Raw genomic sequence first — 25,391 nt, 5'->3', positions numbered from 1 at the left:
TTCTTACTATATTTTATACCCAAGGAAACCAGGGCCCAGAGAATTTTTTTTTAATTTTTAATGTTTATATTTGAGAGAGAGAGAGAGAGAGAGAACGAGCAGAGGAGGGGCAGAAAGAGAGGGAGACGGGGCAGGCTCCATGCTGATAGCAGAGAGCTCCATGCGGGCTTGAACTCACAAACTGCGAAATCATGTCCCGAGCCAAAGTCCTACGTTTTACGGACTGAGCACCCAGGTGCTCCCCAGGGCCCAGAGAATTTCAACACCTTGATTGTCCAGGTAAAAGCCTGTTATAGGTTGCCCAGCCCAGGCAGCCTGGCTCCGGAACCTTCCCTCTTAGGTGCATCTCTATGGCTGGATGCCAGGGAGCTCTCTGGGCTTTCCCTGCTGGGCAGGGGAGTGATGGGGGCGGGGGGTGCAGATTGTGCACAGAGGGCCATCTCTGTCCTGCTGGGCCGGGGGGGGCCCGTGCTGATTTGTGACCTGCGGGCCTCAGCCAGGCCACAGCATTTCCAGGAAGAGGAAGCAGGAGGGAGGAGGATTACTGCACATGAACAGCAGCGTCTGGCAAAGGTTAGGCAGTCATGCCCAACATTCAGCAGCCCCGGCCCAGCCTAGTCTGCTCTCAGGCAGTTGAGGATGCAGTCATGCTAATTTTACCCACTTCCCCTCCTGCCCCACAACCAGCTCTCCATCAGCCTCAGAACCATCGTGCCCACGCTGCGGCCATGTGCCCCGCCCCGCCCTGCCCGGCGGAGGTTCCGGAAGGGAGGTTTTCTCAGCTTAGCTTGGTCTGAGAGCTTATGAGGGGAGCTGCCTGGCTGAGGTGCGGGCAGCAGCAACTTTCCTTGGTCTCTTAATGTTAGTGATGCCAGACAGACCTGGGTTCAAATCTCTCTGCCTCTTACTGGCTGGGTGTCCTTAGTCGAGTTAATTGTGTTAGGGGGTTACTGCTACATAGCAAACCACCCCCAAAGCCAGTGGCTTTAAGCCACAGCCATCTGTGATTGCCCATGCGTTTATGGCTTGGTTGGACAGTTAGTCCCTCCAGCGTGGGCCAGGCTTGACCAGCCTTGGCTGGACTCCCTCATGTGACTGGGGCCAGATGTAGGCTGGCTGGTGGAGGCTGGCCCCAGCCGGGGTGACTGGACCCTGCTCCACATGCTCATTCATCCCCCAGTGGGCTAACCTGGACTAGTTTTCATCACATGATGAGAATTCCCAGAGAGAGAGAGAGTGTGTGTGTGTAAGAGAAGAGACCTGGCCTCTGTTGATGAGCTGCAGGGTCACGTTGTGAAGGCCACGGATGGAAGGGCAATGAATTGGGAGCCACGTGCCGCGGGTTTATAAGATGAGAATAGTATCACTTGCATCGCATGATGCTCTAGGCTCCCTGTCCTTTTCGGGGATGTCACTCACGTGCTGCCACAAGATGGGGCACAGGAGAGGTGCAGGGAAAAGAAGTGTGCTACGCTCGCAGGTCCTAGTGAGACAGAGTCACCGCAGGCCAAGGGGCTGCCACATGGTGGGGAGTGTTCAGGTTCAGGGAACAGGTTCAGCCATGCAGGTGGGGAGCAGAGAGACCGAGGACCCACGGGCAAGGGCCTTTATGGGGGGGTTAGGGCGGTGCACAAGCAAAGGGCGTGAGGGGTCTTCACAGGTCCCCTTTGGTGTTTGACTATCACCAGGTCACAGTCGTGGGAGGTGGGAAGGGGCACCTGTGGCAGGGGGCCACCTTACCATACCGGTACACCTGGTCCCCTGGGCTGGGTGCTCACAGCGTGTTTTGTGGGGATGTTGATGCTGCAGGGAGATAGGAAGTTTTAAAATGTACAACACACCTAGTAAACCATGAGCTCCGTGAGTTTGTTTTGAAAGCTACCCTTATAAAATGGAAACGACCGAGGATTAGACTCACCTTTGGAGAAAGCCGTTCCTTCCTTTCCTTGGGAAGGGGTTTCAGTGGGGAGGTCCTCTGTCACAATAATTAGAGTACGATGCACAACATTTGAGGGAAGACGGTGACACCATCCCAGGGCAGAAAAAGCTGAGTGCTGGGTTTAGCCTGCCTTCTTCCTTCCTTCCTTCCTTCCTTCAGGGAGTCGATCAGAAAACAGATAGCAAGAGCCCGTCGTGTGATGTGTCGGAGATAGATCGATTGTCAGGGGCACTTCCTCGTAAGCCATGTGATGCGTGTGGCCCACTGCCTCGGGGGATGGGGAGCCTTTGAAGGCCTTAGGTGGGCATCAGCATGGTTTCTTTTGTCATTTCTAAAGATCTCTCGGGCTGCTGCCCGGAGAATGAAGAGGTGGCTGATGGGGTGTGGTGCAGGGAAGAGACTGATTAAGAGATGTCCCAAGCGTCTGGACTATTGGTGCTGTGGCCTGAACCGTCGTGGTTGCAGAGAAGGAGCCAGCTGGATGGGCTGGAGAGATGTTTTGGAGGCAGGGCGGTAGAATTAGTGGGACTGGGTGCCTGGTGCTTGAGGGGTAAGGGATGGGGAGGCGTGGGCTTTGGCATTCAGTTTCTGTCTTGGGCCCTGATGGAGGGAGCCATTGGCTGAGATGGGGACGCGGGAGTGGCAGACGATGAGTCAGACCTTAGCTTCCTGACCTTGAGACACCCACATGGAGGTGGCTGCTAGGCAGATCTATATGACTAGGGCTCGGGAGAGAGCTCTGCACTTGGAGTATGAGCTAGGGAGTCAATAGCTCAGGGATAGAAACCAAGGCCATGGGTGGGAAGTGACTGTGAGCCTAGGCCTTAAGGAGCATCGTGTGTGCCTGCTTACATTTTTATGCTGCTGCCTTCACCAGGAGACAAGTTCTAGATGGCACGGCTAGCCTGACCCTCAGTGAAGAGCCAAACCCAGCTGGCCCTGCAGCTTGAAGCAGCGCCCCCTCGTGGAGCCCAGCCTGGATGGGCTAGTCTCCAGCCGACCTGCAGGTGCACGAATGAGTAAAAATAAGAGTTCTAACCTACCCATACTTGGTGTGATTTGTCGTGCAGCAATAACTAACCAACACAGTGGGTGTTTCTGACTCGTTCCTTTTTCGGTTTCAGAAAGTTCAGCTCACATCTCACCAAATTCCAACTTCTCCATCCCGCAGAGATCCACCTATGTGTTTATTCGCGGTGGGTAACTCCTAGGCCCGGGCCTTCCATTGCCCCTCTGTGGGTTCTGACCTTGGCTCCCCTGTTTACAAGTGACCCTGGGCGTTTTTTCCGAATGCCCTGAGGCTGAGCTCCCCATGGGTCTGGTGCAAATGATGATACCTCAGAGTCCTATCACATATGCATCTCACTCTCCCAGATTTACCATTTACCCAAAGCATTTATAATGGAGAGAGAGAGAGAGAGAGAGAGAGAGAATACTCGTGAGAATGCACTCAGAAAATATATAACCCAGGGGAAGCCTGAAAAGGGAGTCAGAAGCCAAGTTGCGCAAAGCATGAGCCGCTCCACCCTCTTGGTTTAATTCAGTTCATTCAGTACATGTTTACTGAGCCCCTACATGGGTGAATAAAACAGACAAAAGTCCTTTTATTTATGGAGCTCACATCCCAAGGAAACTAATTTTCATGCTTAAAGGCACCGTTCCTATTTATCATGCACCATGGCGTCAACCACATGCCAACGTCCTCACTCGCTGGCGAACGGCTCCAGTGCTGGGGCTGAATGATGGTCATGCCTCACACTGACTTCGGGCACTCTTCGGTTTCCACATCGCGTTTAGATCCCCCGAGTTGAGACGCCACTGTCTCCCCGGGAGAACTCAGTGAAATGTGTGCGTGGAGTGGGCTCATCCGTAAGGGATGAGAGGTAGGAACGAGTGATTTCAGCCCCAGCCAATGACATTACCAGCTAGTGCTTTGAGCTTTATTAGTGACCCCACCCCAGAGGGACCCCTCGGAGAGCAGTGGCCCTCCCCCAGGTGAGCTGAGTGTCCATGCCTGCAAACACTTTGGGAGCGGAAGTGGAGGGGCCGTGGGGGGTCAGCTGCATTCCACGCCTGCATCCTCATTGTGGTTGCAGTTGTGAGAGCCCCAGCTATTCTTGTTGCAATTCCACAGGGTCCCTTCTGTCCCTTGACATGCAACGTTATCCAGCCAGATCTGCCCAGTGCCTGGAGATACGGAAGGCGAGGAGAGAGAGGAAAGCACAATTAGGGTCAAACTTCCATTTGGGGGTAGACTGCCAATTTCCCTCGCATCCACTCAGGCCCAGGGTGCTGACAGCTGGTCTATTCTCTCTCTCTCTCTCTCTCTCTTTTTTTTTTTACTTTTTAAAAAATGTTTATTTATTTTTGAGAAAGAGACACAGTGTGAGTGGGGGAGGGACAGAAAGAGAGAGAGAGGGAGACACAGAATCCGAAACAGGCTCCGGGTTCTGAGCTGTCAGCACACAGACCAATGCGGGGCTCGAACTCACGAACCGTGAGATCATGACCAGAGCCGAAGTGGGACGCTTAACCGACTAAGCCACCCAGGCACCTCTCGTCCACTCTCTTATGTTAACTCCGCTTCTATTCTGCTTTCTACCCTTTGGCAAAGGTCTCACCCAAAGATTAAATGAGATAGATTAAGATACATTATGATATTCAATCTATTATTAATTATTATTACTTAAGCTATGCACTGTTTGAAATTTCCTCCTAGGGGCTCCCGGTGTTTACCGCTTTCCTGCTGATTCACAGCAGCCATACCTACCTTCTTCAAATGGCCTTTTATTACCAGGCCATTCTCTGGCTGGAAAGTATCATTCTTCAAAAACCCCTAACTTCTGATATAATTGATTTCAGATCAATAGCACAGGGAAAAACAGCAGGATGACCGTCCCCACTTACGATGGTCTGATTTATGACTTTTCAACTTCACGATGGTTCAAGAGTGACCCACGTTCAGTAGAAATCATACTCGAGAATTGTGAATTGTGATCTTTTCCTAGGCTAGAGACATGCGGGACGGTGCTCTTGTGGTGTGGGCCAGCACGAGCTCTCAGTCAGCTAGGCGACCACGAGAGTCAACAACTGATACACTTAGAGCCCTTCAGTACCCAGACGGCCATTCCGTTCGTCACTTTCAGTATGGTAGTCAATCAATTACAGGGGCAAGTTGACAACATTATAAGTAGGTTTCGTGTTAAATAATTCTGCCCAACTGTGGGCTCCTGTAAGTGTTCTGAGTATGCGTAAGGTAGATGAGGCTAGGCTATGATGTGTAGGTGAGGTGTATTAGTTGCATTTTCTGCACAATGTTTTCAAATTAGGATGAGTGTGTTGAGATGTAACCCCATCGTAAATCGGAGAAGATGTGTATTCAGTTACAGTAATTTATACTACAGTGTGGCCATCTATATAAGGGTAATCTATATGAGGAAAATATATCCTTTAAAGTAGTGTCACAATCCAACTGGAACTCAGATTAAAAAGCAGGTGGGTGCTGGGGCGCCTGGGGATCTCAGTCGGTTGAGCGTCCGACTCCGGCTCAGGTCATGATCTCACGTCTCGTGGGTTCGAGCCCCGCGTCGGGCTCTGTGCTGACAGCTCAGAAACTAAAGCCTGCTTCAGATTCTGTGTCTCGCTCTCTCTCTGCTCCTCCCCCATTCACGATCCCTCTCTCTCTCAAAAAATGAATAAACATTAAAAAAAAAAGAGGAGGCATTTTGGAGTAGAGTAAGGGCAGAGAGTATTTGGAAGTGTGGGCAGGAGAAGCCAGCCTAGTGTCCCTGCCAGGTCAGCTCTTGTGGCCAAAGAAATGATCTCAGCCTGGATTCTTCACTCCTTTGTTGAAAGTTTGGACCTTTTGCTGAAAGACACAGGACATCTTTCCAAAACGAACTTTAGGAAGTCCCTGACCCAATTTATTTTCTCTTCCTTTTGCACCTTCTCCTTAAAGACGGTCACAATATGGAATGTTCTGGTGTCTAGTTCCCAGAAGACTGAGAGGAACCCCTGTGTTTGCCCGTCCTGCAACTTCTCTGTCCTTCCGGGGCCAGCGCCTCAGCTGTCCTTCAGAGAGCCATGCCTCGGCCACGGAGCGACCTGGCTTCAGGGAGGCGCGGACCGCGATCCACGCCAGGTCAGCCAGAGCCCCGACCAAGCCTTTGCCATCACCGTTGTGGAAGACAAGTCCTCTCTCTCCTGGGGCCGCCAACCTGGAAGGCTGGCAGCCAGGGGGCACTTTTCAGATGCTTAAACCAATCTTTCTCTTTTAACCCAAATTCGCTGAGTCACTTGCAACCGAAGGGAAGGCCTCAAGGAAAGACGCACTCACCAGGTGTCACATTGACAAGGGCCCTTCCCCTGGAGTAGCCCAGCATGCGGCAGAAGACAGTGGCATCTGAATGGTCCCAGTCGTCGTCACAAATTGTCCCCCAGATGCCGTTATAGTAAACTTCAGCCCGGCCTCGGCTGCTAGTGCCGATAATCCTGACGGACACCAGGGATTCACCTGGGTGAAAGACATACGTGGGAGAGGTGAGGAGAGCAGTCTAGGGCTTTGCAGGGATGTGCGCTCTGCCTTTCCGTTCTTGGAAGTTCTGTCGTTAGGGAAGAGCCAGCCCCCCGCTTGGCCGTCACCAGAGCCGGGAAGATCCCACATACGGCACAGGTACGACCCGGCCGGCAGCCTCCATGCACCTGCAGCTGGCCTGGCCTGGCCTTGTGGGGAGAAGAAATGGAAAAGTTGAGGGGGTAACGGGAGGGAGGGAGAGAAGGGAGGGGGAGACAAAGGGAAGGGGGGAAGAAGAGAGAAAGAGAAGGAGTCGGGGGGAGAGGACGGGAGCTGTGGCTCTCCGCCATGGGCAGGCCTAGCTGAGGGATAAGCCTGTTAGCTTTTCCCAAACCGAGGGATTTCTCCGAGAACCAGGGCCTCTCCCCACCGCACCTGCAGTTTTCAAGTACAGAGTTTCCCCTAAACCACAAATTAAAGAGACTAGAAATAGTGATTACCTTTTTGACCTTTTTGTCCCTGTATTCCTTGCTGTCCAGAGGATCCTGTCACAAGGACAAAAAAAAAAAAGCCCCCCCCCCCAACACACACAATTTGAAGGAAACCAAGAAGCCAGGATCCCCTCACGCCTCTTTGCCGGCAGTGGGAGGAGGGTGGGGAGGTCAGATGGTCTCCTCCAGGTTTGCAGGTGACCTGGCATCGTGAGGGCTGGATGGACCACGGGCACCCATGGCTGAGCCAGACGAAATAGGCTTACACTACAGCATGAGGGATTTGAGCTCGACCAGAGAGGAGCATTTAACAGGTGAGGAACATGTGACCCCATCATGTGACATGTGGGAAGTACATGTGACAGACAGGGGAGGCATCTCCTTCGTGGAAAGGTGCAGCGGCCGGGGCATTGGCTGGGCGTCACGCGAACACACGTTCACATGTTTGCCTCTCTGAAACGCCCACAACGTGCCTTCTTCACTTCTGTGTGCTCAGGGCCAAGGGCAATCCCAGCACAGAACTTGTCCGGGGTGGAGCGGGGGGAAGCCAGTAAACCTCTACACCTCTGGTTCTGGAAACTCCCAAACCCCTGACAACAGGGACCCTCCTCAGAACCCACAAATCAGAGACCGAGGCCTGACCTTTCACTCCTGGCTCTCCCTTTTGGCCTTTTAGTCCCGGTGCACCCTTGAGGCCTGCCAGGCCTGGGTTTCCCTGGCTTCCCTTCATGCCTGCAGGGCCTGGAGAGGAGAGAAACCATGTTAGTCAGATGCTTTGCTCTGCTTTCCGAGGGGGGCCAAGGGCCTTGGTCCTCAATGACTGAGTTGTCCTCGCCCACCTCCGTGAATGGGTTGCTAGGATGTTCAGCCCGTGTCTTTGGTCCACCTAGGAGGGACAGTAGGGTTCAGGGTGTTGTTCTGATCTCCCCACTGACTCCCCTACGAATGCCAGCTGGGAACACACAGGTAAAGACAGCAGACGGGGTCCTGGAGGGCCTCACCGGGTGACATAATCGTGTGGAAGGTGTGGCCATTCTGAGAGAACTTGCCATTGTGTTTCTAGGTCTCGAGTTCTCCTTTAGTAAGTTCAAACAGGAACCGAATACCCAGATCGTGAGGCAGAAAGAGGGTTCAAGAGATGTGTCTGAGAAGTTTTGCGTTGGCGCCCTTTGGGGCGGGGGCTGTGGAGAAGGCTAGAAGCGAGTGCTCTGTGGGAAGTGCCATGCGCAGTGACCGACCACGGGCTTGGGCTTGGGAGGTGATCATAATAGGCTAGCGGGCAGCAGCAGGAGGAGGGGAGGAGCTTGAGGGGCCAAAGGGAAGACAGAGATGGACCAGCGCAGGTACGGGGAAGCAGATGAGGCCTCGCAGCCCACTGGGGAGGTGGAGATGAAGGCCGCACAGCTCCATGGTGGGCGCACGGCCTGAAGCCACCAGCCGGCCCCGGCTCTCCAGGCGCTTCTTTACCCCTTCTCTACCCTCAGCTCGGCCCCTCTCCCTACCCGCCCAGGTCACTGAGTTCTGTCGCTCTCCAGGTTTTCCAGGGGCAGGAATCTGAGACTTGAAGGACAGAGCCCTGGAGTCTTAGCCTCAAACAGGCTTGGGCCCTAGCCCCTTTGGGGGAAGGTCACAGCAGCATGTTCAAAGTCAACAAAACCTGTCCTCCAAGCACGAGGTTTTCCAGACATCATTCTGAGCAATTAAAATGAAGCCGGCCCTTTACCTGGAAATCCTGATTCTCCTTTTGTTCCTTTCTGTCCTTGAAGTCCTAAGATCGAAATACAAAAAAGAGGGGAAGATAATAAAACTTAGATATTAGACACTTTTAATCTTAGACAACCTCTACCTTTTGTCTGATTAATGCAGACGGAAAGATACATTGGTTCTCCACGATTGTTTAAAGCCTCCTGAGCAGAGCATAAAAGGAGACAGACTGCAGATAAATGGGGACACGTGTTGGGGACAAATAGAGATGGAGTGGAGGAAAGTCTGCGTTAGACAGACAGACAGACTCTGGATTTACTGGCTGGCCTTCTTTGTCCGATTATAACCTGACTTGATGGCTAACTCCAATCCTGTTTCTTCCCGATGCATTTGATTGGAAAGAAGTTGAGGGATATTTTGAAAACAAAGCTCTCTTTATTTCCAAAAGCCCGTGGAGGGGACTCACTGGCCTCCAGGAGTGCTTGGGGGCTCTCACCCATAGCAGATGCTCCACAGAATTGGTGGGTTCATTTCATTGTGGCCCTAATGTGGCTAAAGATTTATGTGGCTAAAGGGTCTCGTGTCCAGAAGATGGAAGAATTGTCACTGCAATCATTGGTGATGATCGTATTTGTGGTTCTAATGTGAAAGATCCTTCCTTCCCCCCTCCTTTCCTCCCTTCCTCCTTTCCTTCCTTCCTTCCTTCCTTCCTTCCTTCCACCCACTCACCCCGTTATTCACTGACTCATGGAAGGCCCACTGTCCCCAGCACCATGCTGGGTCACAGGGAGATAATACTTTGTTGGTTTAGCAACATTGTGGTTTCCTTTTTTTTTGTATAAACTTTTTTTTAAGTGTATTTATTTTAAGAGAGAGAGAGAGAGAGCAAGCCAGCGGGGGAGAGGCAGAGAGAGAGAGGGAGAGCATGAGAATCCCAAGCAGACTCCATGCTGTCAGTGCAGAGCCGGATGAGGGGCTCAGCCCCCAAATCGTGAGATCGTGACCCGAGCTGAAATCAAGAGTCGGACGCTTAACCGACTGAGCCACCCACGCGCCCTGCAACATCGTGGTTTCTGGATTTGAAGTGCCTGTACTGATTTGATTTCAGAGAAACAAGACTCTCCAAGACCCACAAACTTGGGGAAACAAAAGCTCAGTATTGACTGTGAAGTACCAGTTACTAGAGGATAACCAGAGGAACACTGTGCTCACCACCACACCCTCGACTGGTGTCCTTCCCATGGCACAAGCCCACCGGTGACAATCCCCAGCAGCCACAGGGAACTCAGTTCCCCAGCGTGCCCACGGCCTGGGGGGAGTTCCTACCTGGGGAACTTCCTGCTTCTGACTTCAATTTCTGACTTTCCTAAGTACCTACTGTGTGCTGGTCAATGGAGGGCAGGCAACGGGCCCGGCGGGCCTCTTTGGGACCCCTTTCTGGAGTAATGAGCAAGGGAATTCCTGGCTCCCAGCAGCCCTTCAGATGATTCTCCTGAAGCCGGGAGCTGCCTGGAGGTAGATCAGAAGCCCCAGGAGCTCAGACCTTGGCACCACAGAGGCAGGAAGCCCTGGAACGATCTGAGAGGGCAACTAGTTCAGCTCTTCGTGTTAGGGATGGGACAGAACTGAGGCTCAGGAAGCTTCTTCTAAGGGCTAAAGGAACCTCAGAGACCCCAGCTCACTCCGGGGTCATTTGCTCATGCCCCAGCCCCCTTTGTAGAATGCCCCACTCCCTTCATCCCCCAGAGAACTCGGATCAAGCCTATGAAATCTGCTAAGATGTCAGATGTCCCCGACTGCAAAGCCTTCTCTGGCCTCGCCCATGGATGGCATACTTCCTTTCAAGGCGGCAAAGTGGCCAGAGTCAGAGAGCCTGGGCTTACATCCGCCTCTGTGACCTTGAGCTAGGTGCTGCCCTCTGGGAACCTCACTTTCCCCCTCTGAGTCTCCTGGCTGCCTCGGGGGCACTTGGGAGACTGAAACGGAGTCGTCTGTGTCATGTGCTGAGCCTCATGTCTGGCGTGGGCTCAGTAGACCCTGTCACAGGGACCCCACGGACCCCGTTTGCACGTGTCTGTCTCCCCTCTCGGTGGGGAGTGCCTCGGACGCTGGCCCACATGAGTTCCGGGCTCACTGCCCAACAAGTCCCATAAATGTTTGCTGGTGACCTGAGGTCACCCAGCAGAGGTGGCAGATGCTTCCTGTCCTCTCACCTACAGCTGAATTGCATGTGTCCAGATGAGAGAGGAGAAGCCACGCTCAGAAACACGTTATTAAATAGGAAAACGGGTCATACATTGACTCTTGGCTCTTTGCATCCTAGAGGGCACCGTATGGCAAAACTCTCTACCTTAAGAGTCTGTCCCTGGAAGCAAAGTTCAGGGACCCCGGGCCTTGTGATCTCCCCTAATTGTCCCCTCCTGAAGAAGTGCCCATCTCCAGCTGTCCCCAAAGCACCAAACGACAAACACCCTGTACAGACAGGAACCATAGGGAATCCCCTCTCCTCTAGACCTATGGTCCCTGCGGCCTGACCCCCACCCCGGCTCATTTCTCACACCCTCCTTCCCAGCCCGTCACCCCCCGGGGACTCTGTCTCTGCGGCTGCCTGCTCTCTGCCAGGCACCGCGCCAGGGGCTTCACAGACACCGCCTCATTCCGTCTTTCAGGTGCCCTGCAAGGTAGTGCCATTGTCCTTCTTACAGGGGAGGAAGAAGTCCACAGTCACAGACGCTAGGTGATTTATCCAAGGTCACGCAGGGAGTGAGCAGTGAACTTGAGTTGTAACCCAGGTTTGGCCTCCCACTGGGTGCCGTAGCTCCCTGTGTCCTGTTCGCAAGGCAGCTCACACCTTCCTGAAGTTTCCCTCTCGGGCTGCCTACTTGGTTCCAAAGACACTCCCGGCCCCACCGGGGGCCATCTCGTTCCCCTAAAGGAGTAGTCAAACTCGGGGTGCATCGGAATCACCAGCACAGGGCTTGCCAAACAAAGCAGCTTGTTAGGCTCTACCCTGGGATTGCTGATTCAGTGGATCGGGGGTGGGGATCTGAGACTCTGCATTTCTAGCAAGCTCCCAGGTGATTTTAATGCTGCTGGTCCAGAGGCCACACTTTGAGGAGCAAGGCCTTAAACAATCCTTAAACTCACGGCCCACCTTCTCCAAACAGCCTTCCTGTCTCTGAGGCAAATAAATGCTGGGTTTCTCCTCTTAACCACAGCTTCCTGAGTCTTCCTGGATATTGCACACATCTCAAGCTGAGGGGACCCCAAAATATTTATCTGCAAGGTGTTTATTTAGAGAAATGATTTTCTCCCAAGAAAATCGTGTAGTTAGAAAGCACACGTCGTCTTATTGGTCAGCGCTTAGCTAGTATTTTGCCTAAATGCTTAGGTTCCTGCTTTGAGGGGAAACTGCCAACTTCAAACCCAGAGTTATCAAACTAGCAGGGATCTGGATACTATTCTAGACGATTCCTCGCATTCCACGGGGGAAGAAACTCAGGCCCGGGGCGAGTTGGGGAGCAAGTCTCCCGACTCTGATTTAATGTAGAAATTTCCAGTACATTAGGAAACTTCCTTCAATACTTTCCTGACATACAGACTAAGTGCAGCCTGGCAGGTTGAGGATAAGTTTAATAACTGACAGATTGAGCTGTGTAGCAAGAAGGGCACCAAAAACTTGGATGCATGTAGAATTCTACAGATACCTCTGAGAAATTTAGAGGAAAATGAAAAAAGTTTTACAAGTGACAATTTAGTAATGTGATTTGGTAGAATTTAATAAGTTCTGGGGCTAACCCAGTCCTTAGATATGGCGGCTGGAATGAACTGAGAAATTATATTCACAATACAGGGCTTAATTGCTATTATGACGAATTCTTTGTTGCTTACCTTCAAAGTAAAATGTCCTAAAACACAGATGAGAAAATGGATTGCAGGTTATTTGCATTTTGGCTTTGCCTCAAGAGGAAAATCAAAGAACGTAGAAAATTCAGATGCTTGTTATATTTTAGACAGGAAGGCTGCTGAGATGCAGAACTTCTGATCCGATTGGTGTTTTGGAGCTTAAATGTTTTGGCTGCTTCTAACATCATTTTATGAGGTGGAATGATAGAAAGAGAAATGCCACGATCACAAGACGAAGTGAGTTCTTCCTCGTGTCCAAACAAACTTGAAAATGGCTAAGGGATTTTGAGCTAAAATTAATTTTTGTGTGGGGTTTTCATGTTTTGCAATTCTCCCCACTTCAAAGTCAAGTGATTTTGTAATCCTTTGAAAGCTCAAAGGTTAGAAAAAAACAGGGGCGCCTGGGTGGCTTAGGCGGTTAAGCGTCCAACTTCGGCTCAGGTCATGATCTGGTGATTTGTGAGTTCAAGCCCCGCATCAGGCTCTGTGCTGACATCTCAGAGCTCGCAGCCTGCTTCAGATTCCGTGTCTCCCTCTCTCTCCGACCCTTCCCTGCTCGTCCTCTGCCTCTCTCAAAAATAAATAAACATCAAAGGTTAGAAAAAAACCAAGTTTGGGGAGTTTCGTAAAATGCCGTTCGGTGAATGGGTGAAGGAAAGGACCATTAGAGAAAGTTCTGCTGAGTGATAATGCCCTACTTAATAAACTGTGCTCCTTCCCTTCCCAGCAGAAGGAAAAGAACTTCCTCCTCACTGTCTTTAATCTGAGACGGCTCCTTTCTCGCAAGAGGTGTCAATGAGGGGAAACATTTCACTTGGATGGGCTGGGGTGTGGTTAGTGGCTGTTCACAGCAGCAGGGGGATCTGGTGATGGGGCCAGGATTTACCCATCTGCTGTGGAATGGGAATACAGGCCATTCTGACTTCTCTGGAGTTCTACACTATGTTATTCTATGTGACAAAATCTGGAACAGTGTAACTTTGGAATCTGACTTTGGGATCAACTCCTGGATTCAGAATATATTAACTGTAAGCCCCCCGCCTGCCTGCCCCAGGAGAAGTTTTGCCTTCGGGGAGTCTTTGCTTCTCCTGCTGTAAGGTAGCGAAACTCAGGAGTGTGGGCAGGGGAACTAAGATGGTGGGAGTAAATCCCAAGCACAGTGCTTGGCCCAGAGGTGTTGTCAATCATAAACAGATTTATTATATATATAATATAATATATTAATATATAATAATATTATATATTATATATTATATACACATATATACATGTATGTACATGTATATATGTATATACATATATGTATATGCATGTACACATATACATGTGTATACATATGTATATATGCATGTACACATATACATGTGTATACATGTATATACGTATACATATACATATATGTATATATACATATACACATTACATATACACATATACACATTATACATATATACATTAATATAATATATTAATATATAATAATATTATATATGTATATTATATTATATATAATATTATATATTAATATATTATATTAATATATAATATATATAAATGTATATTATATATAATTAATGCATGATAATGGGATCTAGCTGTTACTTAGGTCAAGCGAAGGCACTGTAATTTCTCTCTTTTCATCTCGGGAGGCTAGATATTCTCTTGAGAGATTAATGATTTTATTTACAAAATGGGAAATGCATTGGTTTGAAAAACTGGCTTGATAGAATCAAAACTGGACAAACACCGTGGTGCCTCTGGTTTGGGGAATACTGATGTCCTCACATGGAAAAGCATGCGTTATCTTCCATGGCGAGAAGGTCTGGCCCCTGGGTGGGAGCCCAGCCTTCCTTTGCCCACTTCAGAAATCTAACTTCTCCAAGAATTCATTAACCTCTGACCCCGGGATGGTATGGAGACCTGCCTATGGGCCGCCAGACTGTGGACCTATGGCAATTCCCTCCTGAGATGTTCATGTGGGCCATTAGCTCCTAGATCAAGGCAAGCATTTGGATTTGTGTGGGAAATCTGTGCAATTTTACATAAGCTGTAATTATCACATGCTCCGCTTTGGAAACATAATCACCATGTTTACTTGGGGAGCCAGAACTAAGGAAGAACCCTTAGAATGTGCCCGGTTGGTATTCACCAGTAGGCCTGATCGATGGAAATCCCCAAAAAGGTGCTCAGCAAAAATACAGGAACTTGATAATGGGGTTAAAATGATCCCCAGGCTAAGGGCCAACCGTCTCTGTGCTGTAAGGGAGGTGGGTTTGGGGGTAAATAACGAAGAGCCGTAACAGGGCCTGAGAACTTCATGTTTCCTTCTCAGAGTAGAAGAAGCTGCTGGAGCCTCAGCTCTAATCTTCCCTGGACTGGGATGGAGAGAGAAGGTGTTGCTCATCAGAGCGCCTGATGGGGGGCAATGGGCACGTTCAGGCTGCCGGGGCAGGGAGACAGCATGATGGAGTGCAGTGGGTAAGTCCATGGGCATTGGGTCGGTAAGGCTTGGGTTCTGACCCTGGCTGTGTCTTCTCCTGGCCCCTCGAGTCTGGGCAAGTTCCTGTGAAATCACACTCACAAGATTGCCGCTCCCACTGCGTTGTCACGCAAAAGCTCATTATCAAGAGATGCTTTTACTATGTAAACCCTCCCAGGACGTGGACTACAGGGCAGAATTCCCTACCCTCAGACAGTGGGAGACACAAGTTGGGGGCTGGGGAGTGGGCACAGTGTTCCCTGTGCGTAAAACCATGCTTTACCCCTAATACCCTTGCTTAGTTAAGACCCGTTGGTCTGGCAGTGGGGGAAGGGTGTGGACAGGTGGGGACAGAGACTCATTGCTTATAGCCGAGGGATAAAAGCCATCACCACTATGAAGCCAAACAAAAACCTCAGGGATAGGGCAGCCTCAGGCCCTAAATTCAGACCCCCTAAAATCTGGGACCAGGGAAGATGAAAATATATATGATCAGGAGGAAACAGCCAACAAGTCAGGGGCATCTGACCCCCACACCCAGATGGAGCCTTTCCAGAAGGTGAAACCTTGCTGGCTGCCTTCAGGTGGCATCCTGGAGCAGGTCCCCTGCCCACACTGACACATAGTCCATAAACAAGAAATTGACTCCGGGGCTGGATGGACTGGAAGGGCAGTGGGTGCGCCATGGCTCCTAATAACCTTCAGAAAAGCCCAGATGGTTGAAGACCCAGAGTCCAGGGCCAGCCAGGAGGTGGCCCCGCTTATCCCTCTGGCCAGAGCTCCTGACCCTCTCTCACATCTCAGCCCTAAATGCCAGGGACATCAGCCTACAGAGCCCTCCCTCATTCTTCTGTGACTTCGCCTGCTCTGTTCCCGCTCTCTAGATTTCCCACCCCCTCCTCACCATGGCCAAGCTCCACTCATTCCATGAGACTCAGCTCAAGCTCTTACATCACTCCTGGACCGCGCTGCCTTTCACCACCCCTGCCAGGCAGGGGACACTGTGAGACTGAAGCAGTTAGTTGAGTGAAGTCACATTTGTTTAAGGAATCAATCCATCCATCAGTCAACCACTTGATCAGCGAGCACGGAGAGGACGTGCCCCTGGTGTGGGTCTGTGCACCACTCTGCCTGAGGGCATCGGGCTGTCCAACCCGGCAGGACCTTCTGCTCGGGCGGAGGATGGAGCCACGGAAGGCTGTCCACAGCCATAACCTTGAGCTGCTACCACATTCCAGGCTGCGCTTGGCTTTCTAAAGGGCATTTGTCACGTCTCACTTCTCCATGCAAAAGCCCACAACACAGTGTGCCTGGCACACCCTGGCAACAGTCTGTGTGCCTGTCTCCTGCCCCAGCCTGTATGTGTGAGGCCAGGAAGCAGGTCTTACGCATCACGGTGACCCAGCGCCCAACACAGTGGCCCACACTTTCTAGACCACTGTAGGCGCTCAGACTTAGGGACTCGACAAAATTGGCGTGGGGGTTCGCAAAGCAGACCACACTGGTTTGATGCTTTGTAACCTAGACGAATTTGGCATGAAGGTTCATCCTGTAGTCACTGTGAGTTTGGTTACGCGGGTCCCTCCTCCCAGCCCGAGTCCCTCTGGGACAATGTGCAGAAAGGGGTTTCTTGACACCCCCTGCCCACATTCAGAGCCCTGACCCTGGGAGCCCCCCTGCAGGACAGCAGGAGAGAATAGAAACTACGCACACAGCCGGAAGGCAGGCCAGGGGACAACGAGGGCCAGCTGCCCTTCTCTTCTCTTTAATGGTGGAGGTTTGGTCATGGCATTGAGGCCTTTCAGGGATGCTGGGCAGAGAGACGACAGCCCTAGGGCTCTGAGCTAAAAGGGCCCCGACAGAGGGAAGTGTCCTTAATCGGGGTGCCTCAGCGGCCAGAGCACAGGAGACTCTGTGCCTCCTTCTGGGGGGCCCCCTGAGGCAGTGCTCCTCTCTATGCACCCAGCACCCCGTCCACCCTCTACCCACACCCTCCGTTACCTGTGTCCCCCTTGCTTCCCTTCATGCCGTCGGCTCCTGGCATCCCGGGTATCCCTGGTGGTCCTGTACAACAGATGCCCGGAGAGCATGAGGGCTGGGCTCTGTGGCTCTTCAGACACCACTCCCCATGCCCACGGCAGGACCGAGGACCTCACCTGTCAGCCCGGGGGAGCCAGCGCTGCCGGGCTCACCCTTGGCACCTGGGGATCCCGCTGCACCCGGAGAGCCCGGAAGACCCTGCGCTCCAGGTTGTCCTGCAAGTTAAGTGACAGTTGCAAGGTTGGGGGTGGTCGGCAGAGAGCTGGCTGCCCGCCCCTCGGCTCGTCTGTCTGCTCGGCTGTGACACGTGTACCTCCTACCAGCATGCATGTTCCCTGGGCAGTTTTCCACATCTCCCTTTAGAAGCCACGAGCGAGCCCAGTTAGTAGGAGAAAAGTTACAGCCTGACCCGTGTGTTCATCGTTGCCATCACTCTGCAGTGCCTGGGGCTCGCGGACTCCCTAGGCACCCCGGTCGTGGGTGTGGGCTCCACACCCCTGCGTGGCGGACTGCGGCGAAGGTCTAAGGGGAATGCCAATCAAGCCTGTTCCTCCCAGGCGGGGCCCGGTTTTCAGAGAGCCCCCATGTGCTCTGGGTTAACGCTACAATGAATCTAAAGACAGTGGAGTCGTGTCCCGGACTTGACTTTGCCCAGGGACAGTAGCAGCTCCAATGATGTCTGGATCCCCAGAGTTCTTACCTTGGTCTCCTTTCATTCCAGGAGATCCAGCCGCACCTAAAATGGAAGAAGGACTTTTAGGGATTTTGTTCCCCTCTAGCTCAGCCTGCCAGAGAAAAAGGGAATATGGACAGGCCGGTGGACGGCCTCTTACCTGGGGGGCCTGGCTTCCCTGAGTCACCTTTGCTCCCCTGGGCTCCGGGGGGCCCCATGACCCCTGTATCTCCTTTCATGCCCATGTCTCCCTTGTTTCCTGAAAAACCAAGGAGTTGTGGTCAGGCACGGAGGAGGACGCAGCCGGCCACCAGGTCCCAATGACGCTGTCCCACCCAAAATCCAAACTCAAACTCCTTGGGCTCCGCCTACCTGGTTCCCAGAAGTGGAAGATACAGTGGTTGGCCTCAAGGAGCACACCATCTTGCCCCAGAGACCAGATGGAAACGCGTGAGAAATAGACGAGGTCATGGGGCCCGGCTGGCGTGCAGCCGAAGGCCCAGAAGCCAGGCTCTCAGGACCCTGGTCAGCACGCTGGTCCCCTTGGGAGGGACCACAGCCCAGGCTGAGCTAAGCACTGCCCGGCTCATTTTAGTGTCTGCATTTGGGGAATTTTTTTTTTTTTTCAAGCCTCCCCAACTGAAACCTGAATATTCCAGAATGCCGATCCCAAGTGCTGAGAATAGAAACGTGAAGGCATGAGTGGAGAGGAAAACATTGCAGCAGCTCGGACTCCTGCCAGTGCTCCAGCCACAGCCTTTCCTGGTGCCCAAGGTTTCAAATTTTCCACTTGTCATCAGCATTCAAGGCTTGTCCCAGCCTGTCCTCTCCTCGGTCCTCCATTGCTCCCTCCTCCTTTCTGCGGCTGCATGGCGCATATCAATTGAGGGAGGCTCCTCGCATGGGGGCTGCCAACCTCTTCCCAGTCTGCGGGCTTGGCTCCCGAGCGGGCTGCACACCCTCGCTAGCCGTGCCAGGCTGGGTCTGTTCATCAGCGGCCCCCTGGCTTGGCTGGTGTTCCCGGAGCTAGTCAAAGTCCCATCCTGGCAGCTCCCTCAGCCCTGGGACAGGCTTATTGGGATGGAATTTGGTTAAAAGGGTCCACTCCACTATCTTCCCGATATCAGAGCTGGGAGGACTCAGAGGGATAGCAACCTCCCCTCCTGTGCGTTGGGAAAGGAGACAGGTCTGAAGCAGCGGGGGGCGGGAGGTGGGAGGGGGGAGTCACGGGTCACGCGAAGCTGGTCTAAGCGTGGGGTGACGTTAAGGGCAAGGCTCAGGAAGCAGATTCTTTCAGGTGGTTTAGATACTTGAAGGATGACTATTCCCTGATGGGAAACAAAACAATCAGAAAGAACTCGGTTCTAGCTGAGATCGCTCATGGCCTCAGGGGCAAGCCCCAAAGAAGGCAATCCTTGTTCATTCAAGGTGTGTGCTTCGGCAGAAGGGACAAATGGCATTCGGCAGATGGGACTAGGAATTACTTCCCTGGAGGAATATGTTGGTGCCCGACTGCCCCGGCCGGCCGGAACCACCGCGTTATGGGAATCCCTAGGCTGCCCGAGGATTTGGGAGCGCGCTCTGGGCCCGAGTCTGTGTGTGGCTGTGTGTGGCTATGACTGCTGTGTCTCCACCAAAGGGGGCGGGCTGGGGAAGCAGGGCGTTCTCGGTGAAAGGCCCAGAGTCTAGCCCCACCAGACGAACATCAGCTGCCGTCTGGTGTCAGAACTTTGCCATCATAGCTCAAGGCAAGGTGAGGAAAACGCACCTGTCCCCTGGCCCTTCCCCAGGGACATTACCCCTTGGCGGGGACAAAGACCACAAAGCCTCAGGACCACTGGAGCGGGGCCCCTCGTGCCAGCCCTGTCTGCCAGCAGGGGCTTAGGAAAACAGCGGGTGAAAGAGACCTTGCGATCTTGGGAGAGGAAATTTGGGAAGAGGAGGGGTGGGTCGGAGTCCTGATTTCTGAAGAATTGAAACTTTCGCATTTCCCCTCGCCAACCACAGCTTTTCCAGGCCGAGTGCGGGCGGGGGGCCCCACACTTGTGTCGGGTATCTGCAAATCTGGGGCACTGGATGAGTGTGGGAGGGAAAACAGTAGGGCGCAGACTCCACAGGCAAAAGTGCTGGCTGTCACCCCCTCCCCTGGGGCTGGCAGGGCCACCTTGAGAAAGTCTGGGCCTCCCTTTCCTGTTACATAGCGAACTACGCCGAGCAGCCTTTGGAATCGCCGTCAGAGGTCAACTGTCTAACCATCCGCCGGGTGCACAGATGCCCCCCCTCCCAACCCTCCCGGTCATCTCAGCACAACTGGCCCTCCTGAAACCTTTGATCACGGCTCCTCATTCTTCAGGATGGCTGACACTTGCCTGTAAGGGCCCTCTTCCTGAAGCATGCACCCCAGTATCTGATAACGTGAATAACTCCTATTCGCAGGTACAGTGCCACACATCTTAAGTCTTCTACTCCAGTTGTAACTCAATCCTTATTAAAGGCTGCTTTTATTATCCCCCTCTTACAGCTGAATAAGTTGTGGATCAGAGAGGTCAAGTCATTTGCCCAAGGTTGCCCAGCTAGTGAGCCATACGAGGACCCAGATGTGTCTGACCCTAGAACTGAAGTCCTTCCCTTTTTAACTTAAGGGATCCCTAACACCATTAATACGGACGGTTATCATTTGTTTAGTGTTTAACCATGTGGCAGAGAGTTTGAACACATGATCTCTAGGGACTGCCCTACAAAGTATGCATAATTTCATTATTATATATATGTTTATTTATTTCTGAGAGAGCACCAGTGGAGGAGGGGCGGGGCGGGGGAGGGGACGGAGGACCCGAAGCAGGCTTTGGGCTGACGGCAGCCAGCCCGATGAGGAGCTCGAACTCACAGACCGTGGGAGCGTGACCTGAGCTGAAGTTGGAGGCTCAACTTCAACAGTCTGGCGCCCCTGATTATTATCATTTTAATGGCCATTCTTTTCGGAAATGAAGACACTAAGCCTCCGCTGGTTAAGTCACCTGCCTAGAGGCACACGTGGACAGGTGCAGAGCAGGGGCGACGTCAAGCCTTCTAGCCGCACGGCCCTCATCCCCCCCTACTGCACCCCACAACCACCCGAGGGGGCTTCCAGAGGCCAAGCGACAAGGGGCGCGAAAAGTGCTCTGTCGTGGCCATAGCCCCTGGGGCAGCGCTTCTGAGAGCGTGCCCCCCAGACTTCCGGCGTCAGAATCACCCAGGCCTTTGAAACACAGACTCTTGCACTTTGAGCAAGGGCCCCAAATGGTTCTGATGTAGCACCTGCTTCTGGAATCAACCCCTTCCCCCTCCCTGCCAGCCGTCTCCCCTCCTGCCCTGTGCCCACCTCACGTCCCACTGCCACCCCTCGCCGTCCTCTCCTCAGAGCTTGTCGCATGGCCTGTGTCCTCACTTGTCACCGGTTGTGCCTGGCATCACGTTGTGTCTCCCCCCACCCATGCTACTCTCAGCTCTCCATTCCTGGCCTCTGCTCACCTGGACGGATGGGACCACACGTGTGCTCCTGGGGGAAGCAGAGCACAGCCCTGCCCTCAGTGGGACCAAACAGACATGCTTACAGAGGGTCGGGGCCCAGCTCCCCCTCAGCCCCTCCCCCACAAGCACCAACACCCCCACCCGGCCCTTACCTGGGAGGCCCAGGTCTCCTTTGTCTCCTTTAGCCCCAGGTTCGCCTTTCAGGCCAACGAGTCCCCCATCACCTTTGCTACCCTTCTCTCCTTGCCGTCCTGGGGTGCCTGGGCAGAGAATGACCAACAAGATGGGCCCCCGCCGCCCTCCCAAGGAGGACTCAGGAGCCGCCCACGGGCTGTTCAGCTATGGGGCAGGGGGCGTTTTGAAAAGAAAAGAAAGGGGCCTCTGGAAGAAGTCCGGGGGATGTTAGGTCATAAGACTCCAGAGCAGAGGACTGTGGGAGGGCACCAACCCCCTGGGGCTATGGGTGGGGATGTGGGGAGGGGGGACCTGGGCAACTGGCTCAGCACCTCAGCCAAGGCAGGGCTGAGCCCAGGCAGGGGAAACACGCGTTACCAGGGGCTCCTTGTTTCCCTGGAGCGCCGCTGGGTCCTTGGAGGCCTGCGGAGAAGGAAAGAAGAATTAGTCACAGTGTTCCAGGCTCTTCCGTCAGCTGACGTTCTAGAACCTGTAGGAAGGGACAAGGGCCCAGCACGAGGGGACGGGCTTCAGTCTGTCTCATTCTCTGTCTCTCACACACACACAGACACCCCAACGGTATCAACATTCACCCTTCACAACAGCAAGAAAAAGAGAGATAGAGAGAGAGAGAGAGAGAGAGAGGAAAGAAAAGGCTGAGTTGTTAGACACAAGGGTATAAACGAGCCAGGCCCCTGCCTCCTGACTCCCCCCCACCCGCGCACTCACCCAGCCCCTGCCCACCTGCCTCTCCCTTGATTCCAGGCGGGCCTTGGAGTCCCGGGAGGCCTGGAAAGGAAAAGGAATTCAGAACGTGGCCTGGACAAGGAGGAGAAAAAGGATTACGGGGCCAGTAGACAGACGCCCATATCTGTGGCTCCCTGGCATGCCTCAGTCCCCTCAGTCCCCCTCTCAGCCGGTGGCCTTGGCAGGCCGGGGATGCCAGACGTGCCCTGGGCCCCTTTTGACCTGGAAGACCTGAAGAAGAGGGGCACAGACACCAAGGGGCCAACCCACGAGGTGGGGTGACAAGGCCACTTATCACACCTTTATGTATTCAACGAACTGTCGCTGAGCACTGAGAACGGGCCAAACAGTGTGGGCAAGAAGAGGAAAGGAAGGGCTCCTTCCTACAAGAAGCTCAGGGCCTAACAGGCGAAACACAGGCGTATCGATGACATCACCCGAGGGAGGCTGCGTCACACAGACCTCGCGCGAATCTCTCCCTCATTTTGAGCCTCAGCTTGCTCGTCAGTGAAATGGGGCTGATATGCCAGCTTTGCGGGGCTGTCCCGGAGGCAGGCTCTGGATAAACGGAACCTGCTTTTGCTGCACCTTGCGCGCGGTTCTGTCCCTTTCCCAGGGCTGTGTTGCAGGCTCGAGACGCACAGCACCCCGGGAGCGCGGGACATCCTGTCCTAGACCGTTCCGGCTGCTATAGCAAAACACCGCAGGGCGGGTGGCTTTGAAACGACAGACATTCATTTCTCCCTGTCCTGCAGGCGGGAAGCGCAAGGTCCTAGATCCAAGAGCTGGTGTGGTCGGGTTCTGGAGAGGATCCTCTTCTGGGTTGCAGACCACTAACTTCTCGCTGTGTCCTCACGCGACGGTGGGGAGCTGAGGGAGCTCGTTGGGGTCCCTTTGATAAGGGCACGAATCCCATTCAGGCGGGCCCCGCCTTCAGGACTGAATCCCCTTCTAAAGACCCCACCTCCTAACACTGTCGCTTCGGATGTTAGGTTTTCAACATATGAATTTTCATGAGAGAAAAACACTCAGGCCGTGGCTCGTCCCCCACATCTCCACGAGGGGGGTGACTTTCTGAGAGGCGTGGCTTTGCCTGAGCTCACACATGTGGAGAGAGGCCGGCAGATTCCAGGTCTCCCGAGGGCAAAGCCTATCCCCGTGTCAGGGCACCACGATGACAAGGCCTCTGACATGCTTTCTACTTCAGGGTAGAGCCCCAGTCTGATTGGTGGGACCCACGATGCCATATCTCTCCTGCGTGCACAAGACGGGGGGTGGGGCGGGCAGAAGCAAGGAAGCAGAGCAGGGGACTAGGGTCCCTCTCACACAAATCTCAGGGAAGAACACTGAAGAATCAGCTCAGGCTCTGACCGCTGGCCTCCACTGACCAGCCTTTCACATGGCCTAGCCCGTTTTCCCGTGTCACATGGGAATGCCACCACCTGCCTCACAGGGTCCTCAGGGGACCACATGGGGTCATGGGACACGGTAAAAACCCAGGGAAAGTGAGCTTTGCTACACTTACCAGCCAAAGGAAAGAGGCAAGAAGTCCAGAGACCCTGCGAGTACAGGGCTCAAGGCCAGAGGCTCCGGCCCCTGGCCCTTTAGGAGTAGTGCCCCACTTGTTGATAGGACAGGTCCAGTCCCTCAGGGGAATTTTCGAGGCGAGTCCCTAGGATCCTATGCCCGCCACTATGGCTCCTTCCCACCACAGGCTACACAAGCTGTACCAGCTCTGCTGCGGTGGCCTGGCCCCCGGGGCGGGAACGGGACTCAGGCTGCGGAGTCCGACTGTGCCCCTCCAACTTTGCCTGAGTTAGCTTGAGTAAGTCAACGTCCCTCTGAGCCTGCTTCCTCATCTGTGAAACGGGGGTAATAGCAGCAGCCACTTGGGGTTAGCGTGAGGAGTCAACAAAAATACGTAGCTAGGGGTGCCCCCTTCACCTCCCCTGACCCAGGCCGGCCTAGTCCCCGCCGCTCCCATCCTGTCTTCCAACTCTGCTCCTCTCTTGCACTCCAGCACGTGGGTCTGCCTTCCTTGCCTTCCTACGCTCACCAAACCCCCTTCCTACCTCAGGGCCTTTGCACATGTGGGTCTCTGTCTGGAACCCATATTTCCTGACACCTTCTGCTCATACTTAGGTCAAGGCCACTAGGTGTCTCTGGGAAACCCCTTCACGTGCCGGGGTTAGGCCCTTTCTGTGCCCTCCTTACCTAGGGAGTTGTCCCAGTCTATCAGGGCAGAAGGGGCTGGAACCAAATCATGCTTCCCTGGGGGCAGGGGTTCTGTCTGTCTTTTTATGTCTGCGTTCCCAGTGGCTGGACGTTGCCTGGTCCTTAAGAGGCTTTCAGTAAATATTTGTTGGAAAGTCCAGAACACACAGGGGAGGGAAAGAGGTGTGGGTGGGTTCCACATCACCCTTTCCCCAAACTTGACTTAGGTGCAGCTCCCCTCTCCATCCCCGCTGTTCTGGAAGCTTGGGCCAGAGTGCGTTTTCTCGGCAGGCTGCCTCAGGGCCAAACCGGTCATCCTGAGCCCTGCACCCAAACGTCCTCTGGGATCCACCTATTGGTCACCAGGGGCCTTTGTAGGAAAATGTGCCTTTGGGGAGCCCTAGCCAGGCGAGGCAGGCCATGGGGGAGGGGAGAGAGATTGCAGCCTCCCCTGGGTGGGCCAGGGTGGTGGGGGACTCTGGGAAGGTACTGGTGGTGGGGGCATTGCTGAGCTCCAGCTGCTAGAATCAGTTTCCAGCCTCTGGTTTCTGGGCTCCAGAAGAGAGAGAAAGGGGCAAAGAGGTAGTCAGAGACAGAGAGAGGCTTCGAGAGACACGGAGAGAGAGTACTGGAGATTATATACATACATACACGTACAGAATCTTCCTTGACTCGCAATGGGCTTACGTCCCGATATACACAACATAAACTGCAAATATGCTAAGTCGAAAATGCATTTACTGCGCCTAAACTACGGCCCGTGACAGCTCAGCCTCACCCACCGTAAACATGCTCGGAACACTGACATCAGCCTACAGTTGGGCAAAGTCATCTCACGCAAGCCCACTTTATAACACGGTGTCGGCCCTGTCATGTAACTTCCTGACTAGGGTACTGAAAGGGAGGGTCAGGATGGCTGTCTGGGGACAGAGTGGTTGTCAGCGGCGTGGTTGTTTGCGACCAGGAGCTGCCCCGCCCAGCTTCGCGAGAGAGCGTCGTCC

At 53.4% G+C, this 25,391-nt stretch overlaps 1 protein-coding gene across 1 annotated transcript in view; it reads right to left on the bottom strand.

The window, feature by feature from the left end:
* Positions 1–3,865: 3,865 nt before the first annotated feature.
* The window catches only part of MARCO (macrophage receptor with collagenous structure), a 39,864-nt gene continuing 18,338 nt past the window's right edge, over positions 3,866–25,391 (bottom strand). The window contains exons 5-16 of the mRNA XM_047868695.1: positions 22,174–22,218; positions 21,808–21,852; positions 21,408–21,515; positions 17,906–18,004; positions 17,773–17,808; positions 17,189–17,287; positions 17,034–17,096; positions 8,667–8,711; positions 7,586–7,684; positions 6,953–6,997; positions 6,276–6,452; positions 3,866–4,126 (exon numbers count right to left, since the gene is read on the bottom strand). Of these exons, the coding sequence (XP_047724651.1) occupies positions 3,996–4,126; positions 6,276–6,452; positions 6,953–6,997; positions 7,586–7,684; positions 8,667–8,711; positions 17,034–17,096; positions 17,189–17,287; positions 17,773–17,808; positions 17,906–18,004; positions 21,408–21,515; positions 21,808–21,852; positions 22,174–22,218 (992 nt within the window). The 3' untranslated portion in view covers positions 3,866–3,995. The remainder of the gene's footprint in view (positions 4,127–6,275; positions 6,453–6,952; positions 6,998–7,585; positions 7,685–8,666; positions 8,712–17,033; positions 17,097–17,188; positions 17,288–17,772; positions 17,809–17,905; positions 18,005–21,407; positions 21,516–21,807; positions 21,853–22,173; positions 22,219–25,391) is intronic.

Source organism: Prionailurus viverrinus, chromosome C1 (genome assembly GCF_022837055.1).
Source record: "Prionailurus viverrinus isolate Anna chromosome C1, UM_Priviv_1.0, whole genome shotgun sequence".
In the NCBI taxonomy this organism is placed as follows: Eukaryota; Metazoa; Chordata; class Mammalia; order Carnivora; family Felidae; genus Prionailurus; species Prionailurus viverrinus.
This window is presented reverse-complemented; position numbering and strand designations above follow the sequence as displayed.